Source organism: Ictalurus punctatus, chromosome 11, assembly GCF_001660625.3.
Source record: "Ictalurus punctatus breed USDA103 chromosome 11, Coco_2.0, whole genome shotgun sequence".
Lineage (NCBI taxonomy): Eukaryota > Metazoa > Chordata > Actinopteri > Siluriformes > Ictaluridae > Ictalurus > Ictalurus punctatus.
The window spans coordinates 18,691,774-18,713,277 of NC_030426.2; the positions used below are offsets into that span (position 1 = coordinate 18,691,774).

The 21,504-nt window shown below is 40.3% G+C and overlaps 2 protein-coding genes across 6 annotated transcripts; one reads left to right on the top strand and one right to left on the bottom strand.

The window, feature by feature from the left end:
* Positions 1–568: 568 nt before the first annotated feature.
* pars2 (prolyl-tRNA synthetase 2, mitochondrial) lies at positions 569–4,701 on the bottom strand. 3 transcript variants are annotated; one of them, XM_017479623.3, is made up of 3 exons: positions 4,520–4,701; positions 1,854–2,425; positions 569–1,771 (listed from the first exon to the last, which is right to left on the bottom strand). In XM_017479623.3, the coding sequence occupies exons 2-3, from the start codon at positions 2,412–2,414 to the stop codon at positions 890–892; spliced, it is 1,443 nt and encodes a 480-aa protein (XP_017335112.1). In that variant the 5' UTR covers positions 2,415–2,425; positions 4,520–4,701; the 3' UTR covers positions 569–889. The 3 variants fall into 3 exon arrangements, with proteins under 3 accessions (XP_017335112.1, XP_017335113.1, XP_017335116.1); XM_017479624.3 differs by lacking the exon at positions 4,520–4,701 and adding an exon at positions 4,140–4,210; XM_017479627.3 differs by lacking the exon at positions 4,520–4,701 and adding an exon at positions 4,183–4,201.
* A 101-nt stretch (positions 4,702–4,802) lies between these two features.
* On the top strand, positions 4,803–20,108 carry dnai4 (dynein axonemal intermediate chain 4). Of its 3 annotated transcripts, XM_017479621.3 has the most exons (18): positions 4,803–5,009; positions 5,799–6,155; positions 8,031–8,199; positions 8,298–8,479; positions 8,981–9,087; positions 10,976–11,123; positions 11,313–11,452; positions 12,346–12,528; positions 13,156–13,341; positions 13,579–13,718; positions 13,964–14,050; positions 14,159–14,310; positions 15,725–15,882; positions 16,165–16,274; positions 17,274–17,372; positions 19,007–19,233; positions 19,380–19,533; positions 19,835–20,108. In XM_017479621.3, the coding sequence occupies exons 3-18, from the start codon at positions 8,044–8,046 to the stop codon at positions 19,883–19,885; spliced, it is 2,280 nt and encodes a 759-aa protein (XP_017335110.1). In that variant the 5' UTR covers positions 4,803–5,009; positions 5,799–6,155; positions 8,031–8,043; the 3' UTR covers positions 19,886–20,108. The 3 variants fall into 3 exon arrangements, with proteins under 3 accessions (XP_017335110.1, XP_017335109.1, XP_017335111.1); XM_017479620.3 differs by lacking the exon at positions 5,799–6,155; XM_017479622.3 differs by lacking the exons at positions 4,803–5,009; positions 5,799–6,155 and adding an exon at positions 5,352–5,394.
* The last annotated feature ends 1,396 nt before the right edge of the window (positions 20,109–21,504 follow it).

The following is a 21,504-nucleotide window of genomic DNA, read 5'->3' on the forward strand; positions in this document are numbered from 1 at the left end:
AAACACACCAACAAACCATGTTTCCTGCTAATGAGCTGCTATTGTAGAGCAAGATGGTCTAGAGCAGGTTTTCTCCAAGGTTTTAAATCCACTGACACCCTTTGTAGCCTACAGATTTATTTAAAAATTTGTCAGATATTTTTTTTTGCAGCTTTCTATTCCTGAATTTTCCATAGATACATGTTAGATTTGTGTTGACTTTGGTTCTTGGACCCCTAAATATAATAACTGTGATAATGCTGGGTTGTGATTTCCATAACCATAACAAAAATAAATGCATAAATAAATAAAAGAATAAAATCACTGACCCTGTGTCTATGCTTCAGAGACCCTTGGGGGTTCCCTGGACTTTTGTTCTAGAGAGAATTTTATTTTATTTACACAAGACCAGTTCAGGATGATTCATCTTTGGCAGCTCTAAAAAGCATTAAATATTACACAATGCAGATTATGAAGTCTGGTACTTCCCAATATGCAAAAGGCACTTCACCTAAATGTGTTCTCTGAGCACTTATTTACAAATAAATGTAATAAAATGTATTCAAATGTATACTGCTGGAAGCAGAAATATTAACAGATCAGTTTTATTTATTTATTTTTTTTAAAAAAGGTCATCATCAGTACAAATGGGACGCACCATATTTGATACACACTGCCATGATATCAATACCAGTAAACTCCCTGTATTAAACGTTCCCTAATGTTACAGATCGTATGAAGTTACGCACCACAAAGAAGCTCAAATATATTAGATCAGAGTTTCTCAACTCTCGTCCTTGAGGCCCACTTCCCTGCAGAGCTTTAGATTTTCCCGACGCACCTGATCCAGCTCATGCTTGAAGCATGGAAAGCTTGAAACTGTACATGATTCAAGTTTCGAATCCAAGCATTAGATTGTCTCGACTCCACTCAAAAAGTGCAGTAAAGCGTCTTTACTGAGGAACATGGTCTCAGCATTATGCTGACACACCACCTCAAACACAGGCTGCTCCTCCATGGCCTTATGCCCAACCACCACCACATACGGGTAACCCAGCATGTTGGCGTCTTTTAGCCGCTTCCCAATGGTCAGCTGGGTTCGGTCATCCAGAACCACCTCTCCTTTCAGGTTTGGTAAACTGTTTCCTAAGCTTTGGGCGAGTTCTTCTGCCAAGTTGATGGCTTCACTGGCTTTGCTGCCCTTTTTCGGGGGCAGGATGCACACTTGATAAGGCGCGAGTAGCCCAGGCCAGCGAATGGATTCCTCAGAGGAGAGTACTTCAATGGATGCAGCAAGGATGCGATTAACACCGAGGCCAAAACAGCCCATCTCTGTCACTGTAGGCTTGTTCTGAGCATTAACAAACGTGGCATTAAACACTTTGGAATATTTCGTTCCAAGATAGAAGGTATGTCCCAGTTCAATGCCTTTTGACTCGGTGAGATTGGTCATGTGGCACTGAGGGCAGTCAGTTAGATCCACTTCCACAGTTTCAAAATTAGCAGAGAAGCCGCAATTCCCGCACATAAGCAGACGGTCTTCCCCTATATCAGCTGGCAGATGAAACTCATGCGAGAGCGTTCCCCCGATATTGCCTGTAGCAGCCTGCACCTGTACCCACCTCAGCCCGAGGCGGTCAAACAAGCGAGAGTAGGCGTGGCACACAGAGCGGTAGGTGTGGAGAGCAGCTTCCTCACTGATGTCAAATGAATACATGTCTTTCATGTAGAACTCTCGGCCTCGGAGCAATCCGAACTTCGGCTTCTGCTCATCGCGAAATTTCCGGGTGACCTGCAAAAATCAGAACTATACGTGAAGTCTATAAAAGTACAACATAAAGTAGAACAAAGAAACTCCATTCTGTAGCCAATACCTGGTAAAGCAGCAGTGGCAGCTGTTTATAAGACAACGTGCTCTGAGATGCCAGCAAATCCGTGACTGCCTCCTCGTGTGTTGGGCCGAGACAGTACTCTGCGTCGTGTCGATCCCGCAGCCTGAACATCTCCTTCCCCATGAGCTCCCAGCGCCCACTCTGCTTCCAGAGCTCCGCTCCACACAGAGCTGGCATGTCCACTTTCTGCCCACCAATGGCCTGCATTTCCTCATCAATGAGCCTCACTAGCTTCTCCATGGAGCGCAGGGCAGCCGGAAGGTAGTAGAAGCAGCCTGGGTTGGAGCTGTAAATGAGACCAGCCTGCATCATCAGCCTCTGGCTTCGGCATGTCATGTCCCCCATATCCTGGCCTTCACGCAGGTTTGAAGGCTGGAAGAGCCGTGATACCAGAGGTGTCAGTGCTACTGGTTTGGAGGACACACGAGTTGAGCACTGTGATGCTTGTGGATGGCAGTGGTGACTCCTTCTGCATGCTTTGCTCAGGGATCTGGGCAGCAGGGCACATGCTTTGCCACGACAGAGGTGCAACAACAACTCCATTGTGAATGCTTCTGTTTAGAGACAAGGGAAAACAGATGACATAATATGAAGGAATATTTGCCTTTAATTATTTTCCCTCTGACTTCATGAGCATTCGCTAACGTTTTAGGTTCATTCATGTTTATCTCCGACTCTCTAACGTTATGTTAAATGTCACTTATGTCTCTGAATACATCCTCTCTCCTCTCTACATAAGCATCTGTAGATTGAATTGATGCACATTTTGTGAAGTTTTTCTTCTGCTGGCCATGCAGTTAAACTGAAGTTACTCCATTTATCCATGCATTTTCTGTATCACGTATCGTACACAGGGTCATGGGGAGCCTGGAGCCGATCCAAGGGGACTCAAGGTGAAGTACACCCTGGACGGGGTGCCAACCTGTCACAGGGCACAATCGCACCCACGTTCACACACCACGGACAATTTGAAAATGCCAGTCCCCCTACAACGCATGTCTTTGGAATGGAGGAAGAAACTGGAGTACCCAGAGGTAACTCCTGAAGCACGGGGAGAACATGCAAACTCCATGCACATAGGCCCGAGGTGGGATTTGAGCCCCGAACCCCAGAGGTGCAAGGTGCAATCTCCTGATTGGTTTTTGACATATTTATAACAAAGAAAAATTGATAATCCATCCATCCATCTTCTATACTGCTTATCCTTCAGGGTTGCAGGGAACCTGGAGCTTATACCAGGGAGCATTGGGCACAAGGCGGGGTACACAATGGACGGGGTACCGATCCATCACAGTTCACAATCACATACACATTCACACACCCACTCAAACACTACAGACACATTGGACATGCGAATCATCCTGCATGTCTTTGGACTGGTGGAGGAAACTGGAGTACCCGGAGGAAACCTCCGCAGCACAGGGAGAACATGCAAACTCCACACACACAGGGCAGCGGCGGGAATCAAACCCACAACCCTGGAGGTGTGAGGCGAACGTGCTAACCACTGTGTGCCCTATAACAGATAATAATAATAAATCATAAATCAGTGATAAAATATCAGTAGTTTGCACAAAGCGTACAGCCCAACGATCAAATGAAATCATATCTATCTATAGATGATGTATAAAATAATTCCTCTTAATCTAAAATGGACCTTCTGCTATTGTAGATGCTCCCACATGGACACCCTACAGATTATACTTCCAAAAAAAATTTATACCAAAGTCTCACTCTTGTTTCAGTGGATAAACTGATCTGGATACCAGATGACTACTGCAGTAATCATTAAGACTGTCCTGTACTCATCCCAGGACTCTTATCCCCAATATGCTCATACTGGACATCCAGTTCACACGCTGTACTGTGTCTTTACTCTTCTCCACCTGTACACTGTAATGAGCTATAATCCCACTCTCCTGTGTTTCTTCCTCATGTCCTCTCAGGGCATTGTCTAGTCCTGTAGAAACTGAAATAGCCTCCTTCTTCCTACAGACCAAGGTCAGCAAATAAGAAGGTAGTTGACGTAGATACGTAGCAATATTCTGTGTCCAAACCGGTGTTCTGTCAATTTGTCCTACCTTGTGAGATTTTCCTACCCTACCGTAGTGCAAAATTATAGCTATAGCTATCGATCCATCCTACCACATCAAAAAATTTCTGCTTCTGTGAATATGTAAAATAATTCAGTGTAACTTTGCTGAAGATTCTAATTAGGCAATGGTAGGATGATTTTACAGTGCAAAATATCCAATCAGATTGTCCTACCAGTATACAATAAACAGGTAGGATGATTGACAGTGCAAAATACCCTATCAGATTCCAAGTCCACGCGCAATTAGTAAAAAATAATGGGCGTGTTGTTCAACGTGACAAATATGACGCAATATTGATGTGCGCATGCGCAGTAAGCCGGTAGGACAATGTGACGGGTAGGATGAAATGTCAGGACACCGGAAACAGTATTATTCTGAACGTTAAACGGAAGTTACTCTGCACGGCCACTATAACACCTGTTTACAAGGCCGTTTACTAATAATAACAACATACCGTATACACTTAATAGCTTAAAACATGACAGCTCGTTAGGCTGCTAATTGTAAAGAGAAAGTAAACTAACAAGAGTACACCACATCAAACCAACTTACCGTGTATAATAAAAATAATAAGAAGAAAAAAGCTATTTGCTCTTAATTATCTGCTCTGACTTAACGAAGAAATGCCATTTCCAGCAAAACATGCAGAGCTTTGAATAAACTCCAACGACATGACGGCACGATTTAAACACAGGCTGTAATCCAATTCTCTCATTGCAGCCTTTATACACACATATACACACACATGGTAGAAAATGGTGGCTTCTACATCCTTCGTAGTGCACTTTATGTCTGATCGCCAGCGGTTTTGAAGTGAAACCGCTTTCTTCTTCAGCGTTTTGTGTAGAAGCCATGTCGCTGCTGCCATCTGGCGGTTAAGTGGAGGGACTGACATGTGTTTAGTCGGCAGGGTCCGTTACCGTGGTTACAGTAAACCAGCGCGTGCAGTGTACAGTTCTGCTGTATGTTTTGTAGTTGCGTGAAGATACACCATGTCCAACACCACGGCAAAGCAAGTGAGACCTACTGCAAAAGTGACCCGGTAAGTTATTCCTTTATGGATAAAATACCTATTTAGCGTAAACAACTTAAAGACTTAAAATGAGCTAACGCCACTATCACTAAACATTTTTGGAAATTAGGTAACGTTATAGTTCGTTTAAGTCATGTATCTGTATTTATTCTAGCACTTTAACATATTAGTAAAGTGGAATTAGGGTGAAGTCAGCTAAAATGGGCCATCATGTAAAATAGGCCAGATAAGGTCGGAGCCTCATAGCCTTTTAAGTTTTTACAGCCAATCACAATAACTGATCTTACATTGCTGCTACAACACTAGTTGACATATAGCAAGAGTTTTGATTGGTCTAAGGTTCTTAAAGTGGGCGGGGCAGAGTGTTATATGAAGCAGTCAGAGAAAGTGTATGGTAAGTGATCATGGCATAGTAAATTTCATTCATCACTAATAAGAGTGATAAAGCAATTATAAGTAAGCTTACCAATGAAGAAAAAGGTCTATGAACAATGTTTTGACAGGCTCTTTCAAATATTTTAATTTAAATATTGAGAAACATTGATTTTTTTTGTGGAAAAAAATGTCATTTTAGGTAGTGGCCCATTTTGGCTTAACCAGCTAGCTAAAATGGACCACAATTTTCTGCTAAAATGGGCCACACACACACACACACACACACACACACACACACACACACACACACACACACACACACACACACACACACAAACATACACACTTACACAGAAATTGAGGGTGAAAAATAGGTTCAGATATATATCCGTACAAAAACTTTTTAAATATTTTGTGTTGCAGACAGTATGGCAGGAGGACAGACAAAGAAAGGAAAAAGAGAGAGAAGAAGAGAGAAGAGAAAGGGAAAGGAAGGAAGATGTCAATACAACCAGTGGAGAAAGAACAGAATTAGGGGTGACATTAATGAATACCAGGAGATAGTTGATAGAGTGCAAACGTTAAATGTTCGCTTTTTAGCAAGGGCTTGGAACATTCCAAAGATGACTTTGCATAGGCGCATTAGTAGCAAAGTTGCTGGCTCTGGCTACGCATCTGTGAGGAAGCAGTACCTGCCAGTGGAATCTGAGAAAGAACTGGCCAGTCTTATCAAGCTCCTCTCCAAAAGAGGCTTCCCTCTTACCAAAAGAGCTGTCCAGGGTATTGCCTTTAATTCTGCAAAGACCAATAATATCAAAGGCTTCTCTGAAGTAAAAGGCACTGTTTCAATATTACTGGTTTCGATTTTTTTTTTTTAACGGAATTTTAGACCTCAGGATCAGGGCACCAGAGGCCATTTCAGCAGCAGGAGCAGCAGGGCTGAACCCTGGTGTGGTAGGAAAGTGGCTTCAACAGTATGAACACCTGCTGGAGGAACTTGCAATTAGAGATGTTCCATCACATCTCTGGAATTGTGATGTATTTGGCCTGCAAGACCAGCTTTGCTCTACCCGTGTGGTTGGGGATGTGGGTAAACCCTGTGTAGAGGTTACTGCTGGGAGAAAGGAGAGACCACGACAGTCCTTGCAGCATTCAATACAGCAGGAACATTTAGGGTGTGCTGTTGTCAGTGCAACTCATGGTACCACGAGAGCTGTGGAGAAGATGTGCCTTTCTATTAATTGAAAGTTGTTGCTATGGCACACTGAACACAATAGTGTCAATTTACTGTTAAAATTAAAATGGTTTCAGATGAAATTACCTGTGTTATCTTTTTATATTGGTCCATTTTAAGTGAACAGCTGGCCCAATTTGCCTGAACATTGTGCTGTGGCTCAAGAGGGTACCTGCCGATACTCTAACTCTCATAATTTTAAAACAATGATACTTTTTCACATTTTTGAAAGAAAATTATATTGAAGAGACCCATGCTAATTTATAAAAAATATCATTAGATATCATGCATAGCTTATTTGATGGTATTCTAAATCATTTACCAAAAAGTGGCCCATTTTAGCTGACTTTACCCTATATAATTATAGAGTTTCATGGTTCTAATTAAAAGCAGACATATATTCAGTACAATGTACAATATAAATAAACAACAACTACTTCTTCTACTGATCATCATCATCATCATCATCATCATCATCATCATCATCATCATCAGACCCACCTCCACCCTGTGTGCACAGAGCTTGCATGTACTCCCCGTGCTCTGGGGGTTTCCTCCGTGCACTCTGGTTTCCTCCTCCAGTCCAAAGACATGCACTGTAGGCTGATTGGCATGTTCAAATTGTCCGTAGTGTGTGATTGTGCCCTGTGATGGGTCCAGGGTATCGTCCACACCCTTGTGCCACGAGGTCCCTGGGATAGTCTCCAGGCTTATCCCCCGCAACCCTGTGTAGGATAAGCGGTATGGAAAATAGCTGGATGGACGGATTATCATCATCATCAACAACAACAATCATAATAAAGGATTGCTTTTCCTCATACTTTAAAAAAAAAAAAATTGTATTGGTAAAATAAAATAAATAAATTGCAGTTTGGAGGTTGATGTGTAATATCAATTTGATGTAAGTCAAAAAAAAGCAAGCTGATTTGTTTAGTGTATGCAGTAAATGTATGGGCTATACACTGTACTGTGATGAATTATAGTATAATGAATAAAGTTAAGATGGTATCGGTAGAAATAAGGATTTATAGCTAGAGTAAAGGCAAATTAAGTAAAATGTACTTTTATTTTATGAATGATTTGTGTTGTGTCAATTGATCATACTTTACATATATTATATTTCGAGTGTTGGTGATGGGTGAGGGTTTGGAATGATTTTTGGCTGCACATCTGACAATCCTGCACATGGCAGAGACAGACATTCATCTGTCCTCTCGTTCTTCATTATCCTTATTTTCTTCTTACTCTGATTTCTTTTGTCTCTCTCGCTTTCTTTAATCTTTAATCTTTAACTTTTCTTCCTCAAGCAATCCACCCCTCAGTAGCTTTTCAGCTTTTATGAGCGCAATATTTATTTCAAGAAATACAAATTTCTTGATGATAATGATGATGATGATGATTATTATTATTATCATCCTTAGATCATCACGAGTGATGAATCAGTCAGGATCTGGAACACTCCGTATAAACCGAAGTTCCACAAACAGGAGGATTGTCAATGCGTCTGTGAGCCGAAGGAGCTTCTCTTTAGCAAGAGACAGTAAAGTTCTTGATAAAGGCTCCGTTCAAACCCCCAAACACACTGTACAGGTAACAGCCATTACCCCAGGTCACTGTGTGTCTGAACTGAGACTCAATTTCAGGCTAAAACATCTGTTTAATGATGTGTTCGCTGACTTTTTGTTCAGGTGTTTGATGAAACAGGGAAGGATGTCACTCCTCAGCCTCTGTACCAGCTGGAACCCGGAGCCACGCAAACCAAACAGAGCAAAATATTCCCAGGACATGACACATCAGAAGGGACCGTCTCTGACATTCTGTCTACAGTGTACCACACCATGAGTGCGAGCTCTGCAGGACCCTTTACCATGTAACTCTGCTGCAAATCGAGTGATACGGTAGTTCACAGGTGTTCTTACAGCAGGGGAAATAAGTATTGGATGCGTCAACATTTTTTTCAGTAAATATCAGTATTAACTCAAGAAATCTAAATATAAAGATTTCACAACATTAAAGTCCGTAAATTAAGTTATGTGTAATAAAGCGGAATGACACGGGGAAAAAAGTATTGAACACGCTAACTGAAATTTATTTAATACTTCGTGGAGAAGACTTTGTTTGGAATGACAGCTTCAAGAGGACTTTAATGTTTGGATTTCTTTATATGTGTGGATTTCTTGAGTTAATACTGATGTCAGGTGAAAATTTAATGCAAATAGCCTCATAGGAAATAGATTTACTGAAAAAAATGTTGACTTATTTCCCCCTCTGTATCTATAGTACACAAGCTCTCCCTTTGTGTCAATCCTATTCAGACCCTGACAGTCAGCATGAATCAGGATGATAATAATTGAGGAATTTTCTATTCTAGGTCTGTTTTTGGGAGTACGTTAGTGTCGAGTCACTCTGCGATGGAATCGGTGAGCGATGAAATTGAGGAGATTTCTGCAAAACAGGAAACCGTGATTAGTCTCTCAGGTTTGCCCGTCTCTTCTGATCTGTCTGCTTTGTGAAACTAAGCACGTTATATGGCCGAAAGGTTGTGGATATCTGACCACCACACCCATACTGTATGTGCTTGTTGAACATCCTATTCCAGATTGATTCCCCCTTTGCTGATATAATAACCTTCACACGCTGCGAAAAGCTTTGCACTAGATTTCGGAGCGTGGCTGTAGGGATTTGTGCTCATTCAGCCACAAGAGCATTAGTGAGGTCAGGCACCGATGTCGTGCGAGGACGCAATCTGTATTCCAGTTCATCCCTAAAGTTTTCAGTGTGTTATACAGCATGATCTTTGCAGGAAGGTAGTATAGGCATTTAAAACATTTATATTATTTATTGATTGAGCAAGTAGCATTCCAAGTGTGCTGAGATTTAGTATAACAGCACTGGTACATTTCACTGTTTGTATCACTCCAGCTGTGTGTGTGTGTGTGTGTGTGTGTGTGTATGTGTGTGTTACAAAAAATAGCAATAGTTCATTACATAGAAACGGATGCTACTCTTACTGTACTACACTCTGTCTATCCAGATGTGGCTTCATTGGGAACTATCTTTATTAATGGAGCAACAGTAAACAAAATATTTGCCCATATTGTGTCTGAAATATCCATCCATCCATTTTCTATACCGCTTATCCTTCATGGTTGTGGGGAACCTGGAGCCTCTCCCAGGGAATATGGGGCACAAGCCGGGGTACACCCTGGTCGGGGTGCCAATCCATCGCAGGGCACAATCACATACACATTCACACACCCATTCATACACTATGGACATGCCACTCAGCCTACCATGCATGTCTTTGGACTGGGGGAGAAAACCCTTGCAGCACCGGGAGAACATGCAAACTCCGCACACACAGGGCAGCAGCGGGAGTCGAATCCACAACCCTGGAAGTGTGAGGCAAACGTGCTAACCACTGTGTGCCTTGTTTGAAATATCAGTTAATCAAAATGAATTTCTTTGTATAGAGCAGGAGGCCTGTGGCTTTGTGCCTATCGCTGAATCATAGTCATACTATACTATATTTGTTACAAAGGCACTCTTGCTCGTGTGATATTGCTTAATTCAACATTGTTTGGTGGAATATTTTATTTATGGATGCTTAATGTTGAGCTGTCAAAGTATGTAATAGGAATAAAAATCCAATGAAGTTTTTTTTATTTTTTTTGTTTTTTTGTCAGAATTTAGGAAAAGCAACATCCAACAGGTTTTCCCTGACCACCACACTATATGGCCAAACGTTTGTGGACACCTGATCATCACACCCATATGCGTTTCTTCCCAAAACTGTTTCCACAAAGTTTGAACAACACAATTGTATTGAATGGCTACAGTATGTATGCTAAGAAGCCCTGTGCACAAAGCGAGCTCCATGAAGACATGGTTTTCCAAAATTGGAGTGGAAGAACTCGAGTGTCCTGCACAGAGCCTTGACCTCAACCCCATTGAACACCTTTGGGATGAACTGGAACGCTGAATGCACCTCAGGCTTCCTCACCTAACATCAGTGCCTGACCTCACTAATGCTCTTGCAGCTGAATGTACACAAATCCCCACAGCCATGCTCCAAAATCTAGTGGAAAGCCTTCCAAGTAGAGTGGAGGTTATTATGACAGCAAAAAGGGGACTAAATCTGGAATGGAATGTTCAAAAAACACATATGGATGTAATGGTCAGGTGTCCACAAACTTCTGGCCATATAATGTATGTACTAAAGAGAAAGACGTTTCAGTTCAGGAAAGCATGTCAGTTTTAGAAATATATGTAGTCAAAAATGTGAAGTGCAGTGCATAAATTTTAACACTAAAACGTATACTTTATACTTTCATTTTGAACACTGACTTATATTTGTTTTTTAAAGAACTAAAGATCAAGAGTGAGGAGCAAATCAAGGAGCCCCTGCTGGACAATCCAGTGGACATTTACCTCACTGAGACAGAGATCATGTGCTTCCTGGACATTCCTGCAGTGTCCGTATCTGTTGACGCAAAAGAGGCTGAAGCAGTCACGTAAGATCATCTTTCATTGCATTGAAACACAAGCTGGTGTGTGAGGTGTGTTAAAGCTTTGCTGAGATCACACAAGTCAACGGCGAGCTCTTCTGTGGTTGATTTGTTTACTGAAATACTGACTTTATATCAGCTTGATGCATAAACATAACTCGATAGTTACGTACGTCTCTCTCTTTGTGTCTGAAGGAAAAGGAACAAGGCATACGCAGAAATTTGCAAGAGCAGACAGGGAAATGATAAATATGTGGAGCGAGAAATGCAGACGATTAACGCAGCATCTAAATCTAAAGAAGTCCAAAGTGACCGCATCATCATGGTGGAAAAAGGCAAGTTACTGTGTATAACTGTAATTTTCCAATTTTTGACTGTATGACAAATTAAAAGATTTTGATTAGTCATACAGTATAATGCACTAATTGACTCAAAGATACAGTTTATAAAGAAATGCATACAAGAAATATATATATGGCTCAGGTGGTAGAGTGGGTTGTCCACTAATCGTAGGGTTGGCGGTTCGATTCCCGGCCCACATGATTCCACATGCCGAAGTGTCCTTGGGCAAGACACTGAACCCCAAGTTGCTCCCAATGACAAGTTAGCGCCTTGCATGGCAGCTCTGCTACCATTGGTGTGTGTGTGTGTGTGTGTGTGTGTGTGTGTGTGTGAATGGGTGAATGAGACACAGTGTAAAGCGCATTGGCTAAAAGTGCTATATAAGTGCAGACCATTTACCAAGTATGAGCTGTGTCTATAACAACGATGTATATATTTCAAAATAACATAACTGTGGTTTTTAGTGGTGTATATTTGCTGCAGTAATATTTTTGAACCTGTTATGCAATATATCAAGTAGTCTTGATATATGTATTTTTTCTGTATATTATCTGTTATACTGAATGGCATGTCACTGGGCTCTTAAACCCTTTCTAAATGTATTTGTTTTACTAGGATAACAATAGGCATAATAAAATCCAACAAAGTCGTTTAAAAAAGTGCAAAGCCTTTTAATTTAATTTAATTTCACAATGAATTTCTTCTGTTTCAAAAAAACTTTTCAGCTTTGTACCGGAAGCATTTATCATTCTGCACACATCCTTGCTACTCCTGTTAAATTTACAGACATAAACATGATGAATTTGAAATATTTTCTCCACAAAATCTCATTCAGTTATGTGTCTATTACATTTGACTAGATTTTTTATTAGATTTATATGTGCAGGTTCCATGGCCACCAGTTGGGACATCTATGACTTGTCTGTGAGCAGCAGCAGGGCAGAAGACTCAGAAGGAAGTAATACAGATAAAGAGAAACCCAGCAGCCCAGATGTCTCCTCCAGTCATCACTTTGAGTCAAACAGAGGTCTCCAGAGAACCATGTCCAGAGTCAGTGCCACCAGTACGGGTAAGTGTGGCATTTTCATTTACCGTAACTTCCATGTTTCAGCCCTTTTAGTTGTTATCATTATGTAAGAAATAACACACAGGGTTGTTCTGTTATAGGAAGATGATGTGATGTGATGTGAAATTTTATTCCTCTGATATCACCGCAATTTTTATCATGATGTTTATCCATTAATAGTTACATTCATTGCCGAGGAACGTCCATGAAGCAAGTTAGTTCCTGCTAGCACTTACATTATAGCAGCTATAAACAGTCGTTCCTCCCAAGTCCTCTATCCTGAAGACTCTGCTGTATTGGAAACCTACTGTTACAATGCACTGACACTGGAGACTCCTTCCAAAAATGCAAAACTAATCTCTCCTCACAGTAAAATTCACTATGTCAACAAATACACACATTGTTATGTGGACGTTGTTAATGTGGACTGTCCACCATACAAGTCCCTCTGTAAGTTGTTACTATAGAATCAAGCACTTTAATATAAACCTGTAATTTTTATTATAGTCAAAACTACCGTCAGAGCTGCTGTTATAAAAAATAACCTACACCTTCTGACCAATCAGTTTCAAGAATGTCATATAACATGCAAATAATTCACTGATTCTTTACGACTCTTTGTGTACTTAGTCAGTACCGCTAGCTCCCAAAGACAGATGGAGGCTTCCACAGCTCAGATGGTGGATGAGCCTGACCCAGAGCAGATCCTGCCCTCAGAGAAGTTCCAGCAGTCCTTGCAGGTGATGGAGAGGATGGTTCTGCTGAACATCTACCAACACAAACTAGCTGCCTACAGAGGGCTGTCCATACTGCCAGGTAATGAGTAGTGTCTAAACATTCATCTGTTGAAGTATTGTTTGAATAAAACACAACATGTATTCTTAAATCAAATGGCATTACTAAGACATTATTTTCAAAATGTATGTTGTATGTTCAATGAAAAGCCTATATTTAGCTTGATTCTTTAGACACCTTGTGTCTTTTGTATGTTTCTATTTATATATTGAATCTTGTATATTTATAGAGCATGTCCATGGTTTCTTTTCTGCCCAGATCCAGACCATGTAGAGGACATGGTAGCGGATAAGGAAGAGAATTCACTCAACCCAGCTCTGGAGCTTCTGTGGACCTTCAGCTGTGAGCCAACCAAGGGCCACAGTGTCACCAGCATGGCCTGGAACAAGAAAAATCCAGTAATATATGACACACTGTTTCAGCCCTCCTTTTTCTCATTTGATTGATAAAAATGACCCTGCAATATATTCCTGATGCTCTTGATCGGCTTGCTTGCTCATTAGGGGTTTACATCTACATCTGTATTTCTGGAAAGCTGCTTTTTTTATTGTTAAAAGTACTATACAAACGAAAATTTCATCGAATTCAACTGATTGTGTAAGATTTTACGATTAACTAGCAGTCATCTTACGTTTTACTGTAGGACATCCTGGCGGTGGGATACGGGCGGGTTGACTTCAAGGATCAGAAATCTGGGCTGGTCTGCGTCTGGTCTCTGAAGAATCCTACTGTATGATACATGTTCGCTTCGTAAATCCAAATGTCAGCAAATCTTTCTATAGCTGTGACCGTGCTATCTTTCTATAGCTGTGACCGTGTTTCTGTGTATGTATCATAGTGGCCTGAGCGGATTTTCAACTGTAAAACAAGTGTAACATCCCTGGACTTCTCAGCCTCTAACCCCAGTCAGTTAGCAGTGGGCCTATATGATGGCATCATCGCCATCTACAACGTGCAGGGCGCTAAGGCAGCACTGGTCTGTGACAACAGGTAGTAATGTGAGCAGTTTTACTTCACACTTCTTCGGAAGCACAGAAGGATAGGGTCTGTGGTTCATTCTGAAATTATCATGCCTCCTGAGCTCTTCTCTTTTTTTCTAGCCAGAACTCTCCAAACTACGAAGGGTCACACCCGTGCCCCCCCTCTCAAAAGTCAACAGACATTTTTTAAAAGCTTGCTTTTAACATGTTCTAGTGTTAAATAATTACCTACACTTATTTAAGCAAGAGCAAGCATCTATTTCTTTATTGATTCATCTTTAGTAACCTCTTTATCTTGGTCAGTTGTCTGCAGTTTAATAGTGAACAAATGGACTGATATGGACATTTACAGATATGCTAAATAAGGGACACGGTGGTTAGCACGTTTGTCTCACACCTCCACGGTTGGGGGTTTGAGTCCCACCTCTACCCTGAGTGCATGGAGCTTGCATGTTCTCCCTGTGCTTTGAGGGTTTCCTCCATGTATTCCGGTTTCCTCCCCCAATCCAAAGACATGCACTGCATGCTGATTGGTATCTCTAAATTTTCTGTAGTGTGTGAGTGTGCCCTGTGATGGGTTGGCATACCATCCAGGGTGTCCTCTGAGAGGCTCCCCGCCAGCCTGTAGGATAAGCGGTACAGAAAATGGATGGATATGACACTATAGGCACTTGAGGCTATCTGAAGTAGAGATAAATACATGGAACCTACAGTATGTCAAAGAGCTAATTTGCTGTGAGACTACTTTCATTCTATTTTATTCATTGTAGTTGCAATTTACTCTTATTACACTTAACCCACATTTAGAAATATAGGTAACCTCAAAGTGTTCAGTGTGTGTTCTCATTGAAAATGACCCATCAATACTTCAGACTTGACTGCAGTCAATGGTTTGTTGTAATTAACATAAAAAGAAGCTACATAAAAACTTTTTTTAAAGCGTTGTGGTGGCAACTGGTTGTTATGATACAAGATGTTCACTTGTTAATGGTTTTTCTATTGATTCTGCTCAACACTAAAACATTTAAAACAGTAAAGAAACAGTAAAGCTGACACAGGAAGTAAGCCTGGCTAAGAGGTTTTCAAAGTCATAGACCTGTTTTTCTGCACTTCTATAAGGACATGATGTGCTTAAATCAACATGAGGAAGCATTGCCAGTAATAACATTCTTGAGTTTCCTGTTTCCCATGACCTCCCATCTTTTACAGTTTGACAGTTTCTCCACTGTTTCTAGAAATTTCTGTAGAAATTAGAATGAAATAGTGATATATAGTAAAAAGAGCAGAGTACTAAAGAATACAGCTGGTAAAAACATGTGTGGATAATTGTTTGATTGAAGGGTTCTGGATGATCACACTTTTTTGCCACATGAGGTCTGACTTCAGCTGACCTATCATTGACCGTGTTTCATACGCTTGTGCAGGAACTGTAGCCAAAAACACACAGCTCCAGTGTGGCAGGTGAGGTGGATCAATCGCATACAGAGTCCATCAGGAGAAGATAAAAGAGAGACACTGTTCTCTGTGTCTGCTGATGCGAGGATCAGTGAATGGTTCCTTCATCAAGGCTTTGACTGCACCGGTAAATTGATTAACAAAAAAATCTTTTCTCTAGTTATGAAAAAACAAACAAACAAACAAACCGTAGAACATGTCTGTGTAGTGGTGGAAATGGATGGTTGGTTCCCTGTTAAGGTCAAAGATGAGTTGATAAGATGTTCTACAGTCCTCCAGGTCCATTTTCATCATTAGACAAGACTGATCTACAGTATGTGACTAATCAAAAATAAAAATGTCTTATAACATCATGGTAAAGGTCAACTTACATTCTTTGTGTCTGTTGTGCGTCATTGCTTTGAACCAGATATTTTGAAGCTGAAGAGGATAAGGAACGAGAAAATGGAGCAAGATTGGAGGCATGAGCCATTCATCTCTCGCTGGGCGGTTGGACTGTGCTTCGATTTTCACCCCCATGTTAGAAACGTTGCACTGGATCAAACACAATTTACTGTCACTTACACTACAGATGTAGTTGAGCAGCCAAGATATACTGTATATTTTGGTATATCCTAACCTTCATCCTCCCCAGTTAGTACTGTAGCTGTTGAATGATAGGGGAAGGCTAGCTAGTGTTTGGGCAACTGACCAATTTGAGAGAAAATGGGGTAAAAAATTAATCATCCCACAATAGACTTCAGTTGGCTTAACCAAATTCTTTGTAACGAAACTGTTGCCACAATGTTGGAGGCACACAATTGTCTAGAATGTCTATATGCTGTAGATTTGCCCTCACTGGCACTAAGAGTCCTCACTAAAACCTGTTTCAGCATGACTATGCCCCTTTGCACAAAAAGAAGTCTATAAAGACATGGTTTGCCAAGGGTGGAGTGGAAGAACTCGAGTGGCCTGCATAGAGCCCTGAACTCAATCCCATTGAACACTTATGGGATGAATTAGAATGCAGACTGTGAACCACTGTGCAGCAGGACAGAGCCTGACTTCACGAATATTCTTGTGGCTGAATGACCACAAATCCCCACAGCCACAATCCAAAAACTATTGGAAAGCCTTCCCAGAAGAGTGGAGGCAGTAAAGGGGGACCAACTACATGTCAATACCCATGGTTATGAAATGGGATGTTCAACAATTGCATATGGGTATGATGGTCAGGTGTCCACATATTTTGACAATATTGTGTATGTAATTTTGGAAAACAGCAGAATAAATCTGCATTAATCTGTATTAAGATGGCCAACAGGGTGTAATAACAAGCTTAAATTATTTTAGCTAGATTAGCCTTGTAGTTTCAGTGCAGAATTAATGAAGCGAACTTCAGATGGGAAACATGTCTTGGCTGATTGACTGCTTTTGGGTAGAGGAGAACATAGTGTAAATTAAATTTAATCACAAACTATCACTTAAATCAGGGAGAAGTGCAGCATATCTTTATTGTTTTTTGTATCTATGCAACAGGATTCCAACATGTATTTGGTGGGAACGGAAGAGGGACATATTCATGAATGCTCCTGTTCATACAACGAGCAGTTCTTGGAGACCTACACAAATCACCTAGTAGGTTCGGTTCCTTCTGTACACATAGCCACACATATCGTGGTAACAATAATGCATAATACATAGAGGACTATTTGTGTTGTGTCTGTACCAGGTGTTAGTTACTCAGGACCATTCAGGTGCATCTCAAAAAATTTGAATATTGTGGAAAAGTAATTTTTTTCCCGTAATTTAATTGAAAAAGTGGAACTTTCATATATTCTAGAGTCATTACACATAAAGTGAACTATTTCAAGCCTTTTTTTTTTTTTTTTTTTTTTAAATCTTGATGATTCCGGCTTACAGCTCATGGAAATAAAAAATCCAGTATCACAAAATATTAGAATAAAGAATTTATAATACAGAAATGTCGACTTTCTGAGAAGTATGTTAATTTATGCACTCGATAATCCTTTTGCATGAATTACTGCATCAATGCGGCGTGGCATGGAGGTAATCAGCCTGTGGCACTGCTGAGGCATTTGTTATGGAAGCCCAGGTTGCTTTGATAGCGGCCTTCAGCTCATCTGTATTGTTGGGTCTGGGGTCTCTCATATATTCTCTATGGGGTTCAGGCGAGTTTGCTGGCCAATAAAGCACAGTAATGCCATGGTCAGCAAACCAGTTACTAGTAGTTGTGGCACTGTGGGCAGGTGCTACGTCCTGCTGGAAAAGGAAATCAGCATCTCCATAAAGCTTGTCAGTAGATGGAAACAGGAAGTTCTCTAAAATCTCCTGGTAGACGACTTCATTGACTCTCAACTTGAGAAAACACAATGGACCAACACCAGCAGATGACATGGCACCCCAAATCGTCACAGACTGTGGAAACTTCACACTGGACTTCAAGTAACTTGGATTCTGTGCCTCTCCACTCTTCCTCCAGACTCTGGGACCTTGATTTCCAAATGAAATGCAACATTTACTTTCATCTTCCCCATGATTGTGGTTGTGTGTACTGAACCAGACTGAGAGATTAAAGACTCAGGAAACCTTTGCAGGTGTTTTGAGTTAATTAGATGATTAGACCTCTTCTCAGGTCAACATTTCTGTATTATAAATTCTTTATTCTTATATTTTGAGATACTGGATTTTTTTATTTCCATGAGCTGTAAGCTGTAATCATGAATGAAATATTTCACTTTGTGTAATAAATCTAGATTATATGAAAGTTCCATGATATTCTAACTTTTTGAGATGCACCTGTATGTGACACTATTTGACTTGGGTTTTTTTTTTTTTTTTTCATATTGTTGTAGTCAAAAAGTACTTTCATATTGGGATTTGTTTTCAAACAACATAAAATGTTATTTTGAATAATAAGTACAAACAGTAACATTTAAAATAATTTGTATTTAATACATGATGAAATGATGATTTAGTATAGCTTTTCGTAGGGAACCTTCTACATACAGCACCTTGCATTCACCCTCTTGAACCTTTCTACATTTCGTAGTGTTACAACCTGGAATTGAGGATTATTATGCAGTATATCATGATTTTACACAAAGTAGCCCATGCTATTGGTACATTTTGGGTCTTTTTAAATTGATGCATTTTTTTTTTATTTGGGCCTTTTAGTCACCTGGTAACACTGGTTTGCATTTCCTGACTGGACTCCATCAACTCATCACATATTGCTTCAATCTCATTAGGGTCCTGTCTATAAGGTCACATGGTCACCATTTTGTCCAGACCTCTTCCTCAGCTGTTCTGCAGACTGGACCATTCAGCTTTGGAGTCAGGATCACTTTACTCCCGTGCTGAGCTTCACTTCCATCAAGGAAGCTGTGTATGATATCATGTGGTCCCCTCGCTGGGCTACTGTATTCGGGGTGGTCAACAAGGATAGAGTGGAAATCTGGGATCTGGGAGCTAGCATGTAAGCACTCTCAGCATTCATATTTGGTTTTGTATCACTCTTTTTGCTGACAGATGATTAACCAATGAAAAGGTACCCTATGGCATGGTTTTCTTTCTGCTACCTATTGCTTTGTTTTTCATTCCTGGATCATTTCTATTCCACAGTCTGAATCCGACATTAGTAAGTGAGGCCATTCCAGGGATGAACCCAACCTCTCTGCTATTTGCCATGAAGACAGACTGTGTTCTAGTAGGGGACAGTGAGGGCCAGGTCAGTGTCTACAAGCTGAAGAACTTCACAGCAGGAGAAGCAACAGAGGTGAGCTTCAACAAGTCAAAATGTTCATCCTGTGCATCATAAGTCATACAGTACAGTATAATAGGGCCTAAAGGTTTGAGGACACAAAGAGGAGAAAATTATATGTCTTGTAAAGCAAGATTAGTTCATTGTTTGCTAAAGTATATAAAACAAGAAAAAATTTGTTATTGATTGAAAGTAGTTGGGGTGGTAGTACTTAATAAAACAGGTTCTAGTTTTATGGCCATATTGTATAGTATATACCTTTCCTACACTGGTGCTTATGATTGCATTGTTTTTTTGTTTTTTGTTTTTTTGGCAGGTGGACACACTGAATAACATAGTAAGCTCCACACTGGCCAGGCAGCACTGAAAGAGAGAGAGAGAGAGACCACGTGGGTCTGTTACTGTGGTGTTGGATGTGAATCAGGACTGAGCTGCTCTAATAATAACAATAATCTGATCATTCATTTGAAGTATATATCACATTAAAAAATACACTTATGAAGTTTCCAGATAAAACTAAAGTGAAATGAAATAAGAAGAAATGCAACATACAAATACAAATGTGAAATAAAAAATGGAAATAGAGTCAACCTTGGCAAAGGGATTACTATTGTGGTGGACAGGATTGTAGCACCTTGCTGTGGTGGATTGTTGCAGGGGGAAAAAACACTTAATATAAAATAATTAAAGAACACAACAGGATATTATATTATATTATAAGAAAATAATCAACAACAGCGTGATGTGATGCAGTCTGACACAAAGTGAATGATTTTGATCATTACCACATTTTATTTATTAAAGAATGTAGATAAGTTTTATCCATTTTTATGCACATTTAATGTCATGGAATGTCCATGAAAAAAGTTACTTTCTGTTATTACTTACATTATAGGAGCTACAAACAGCCTTTCTATCACTAGCTTTTCTTTTTTTCTCTCTCTCGTAAAAGTTTATGGTAAAAAATGCTTGCGTGTTTACCTCTATCCTGTACTGGAAAACTTTGGAACGTCTGCCTCACAAGTCAAAGAGGCTAAAAACAAGTCAAGAGGCTATCACGCTTGACTTATGCTATAGGTTATCATCTAGTGAATTTTTAGGGTAAACCAATTTATAGCAGTTGAGGGTCGCAACATACCGTTATCCAGCATACAGTCTAGCAGCTTGTTTTGTGCAGTTTTAGATGTTTGTTCAACAGCAGGTGAGTTTCCAAACTCAGACAAAAGTCCTTCATCATCTGTGCAAGTAGAGTCCTTCTGAGGCTGTAGTTAAACCAGTGGATACTCAACATGCTTGAGAACAAGCAGAGAATTTCAACACTTAAGGCTGTAGTAACTACAAACAGACTCCTGTCCCCTAAGCAGAGTTTCTAGAATAACCAAAAAGATTGATTTATTTTAAGAATCTTAAGATTTGAAGATTTGAATAAAGTGTTCGAGTTTGGCATCATTAAATATGGTAAATCTGCTAATCCAATCTAAGTAGAATCCAAGAATAAAGAAATGTTTAGGAAATTGTGATTAAAACATCTTGCATTAACATGGGAGGGGATGTGATGGGTTTAACTGTAACACACTAAAAGTTAATGGAGAGGGAAGGAACAGTGTGATTGCCAGAACCTGTCGACAGATTACAACCCATCCATGTCATCAACACCCCATCACAGATCTGCAAATGGCTGTCATTATGTGAGCTGCTGTAACCCATGATTCATTGGAGAGTTCAATATTCAGACTCTTTTAGTGCAAATCAAACAGTTTTAGTGCTGAGCAGTTCAGTCAGTGGCTCTGAGCAAACACAGTGGAGAGCTTCATCAGAGAAGTAGTTATGGGGGGATGTCTATCTTAAATGGGCCTATGATTATATACGGTAAATGTTTTAGCCAGGGTGTCATGTCTATCCATTACAGACATAAGCACTACACTCTCAATGGTTTACTTGTTGAAACATTCTCAAAAAAATTTGTCAAATGAATTTTGCAAAAAT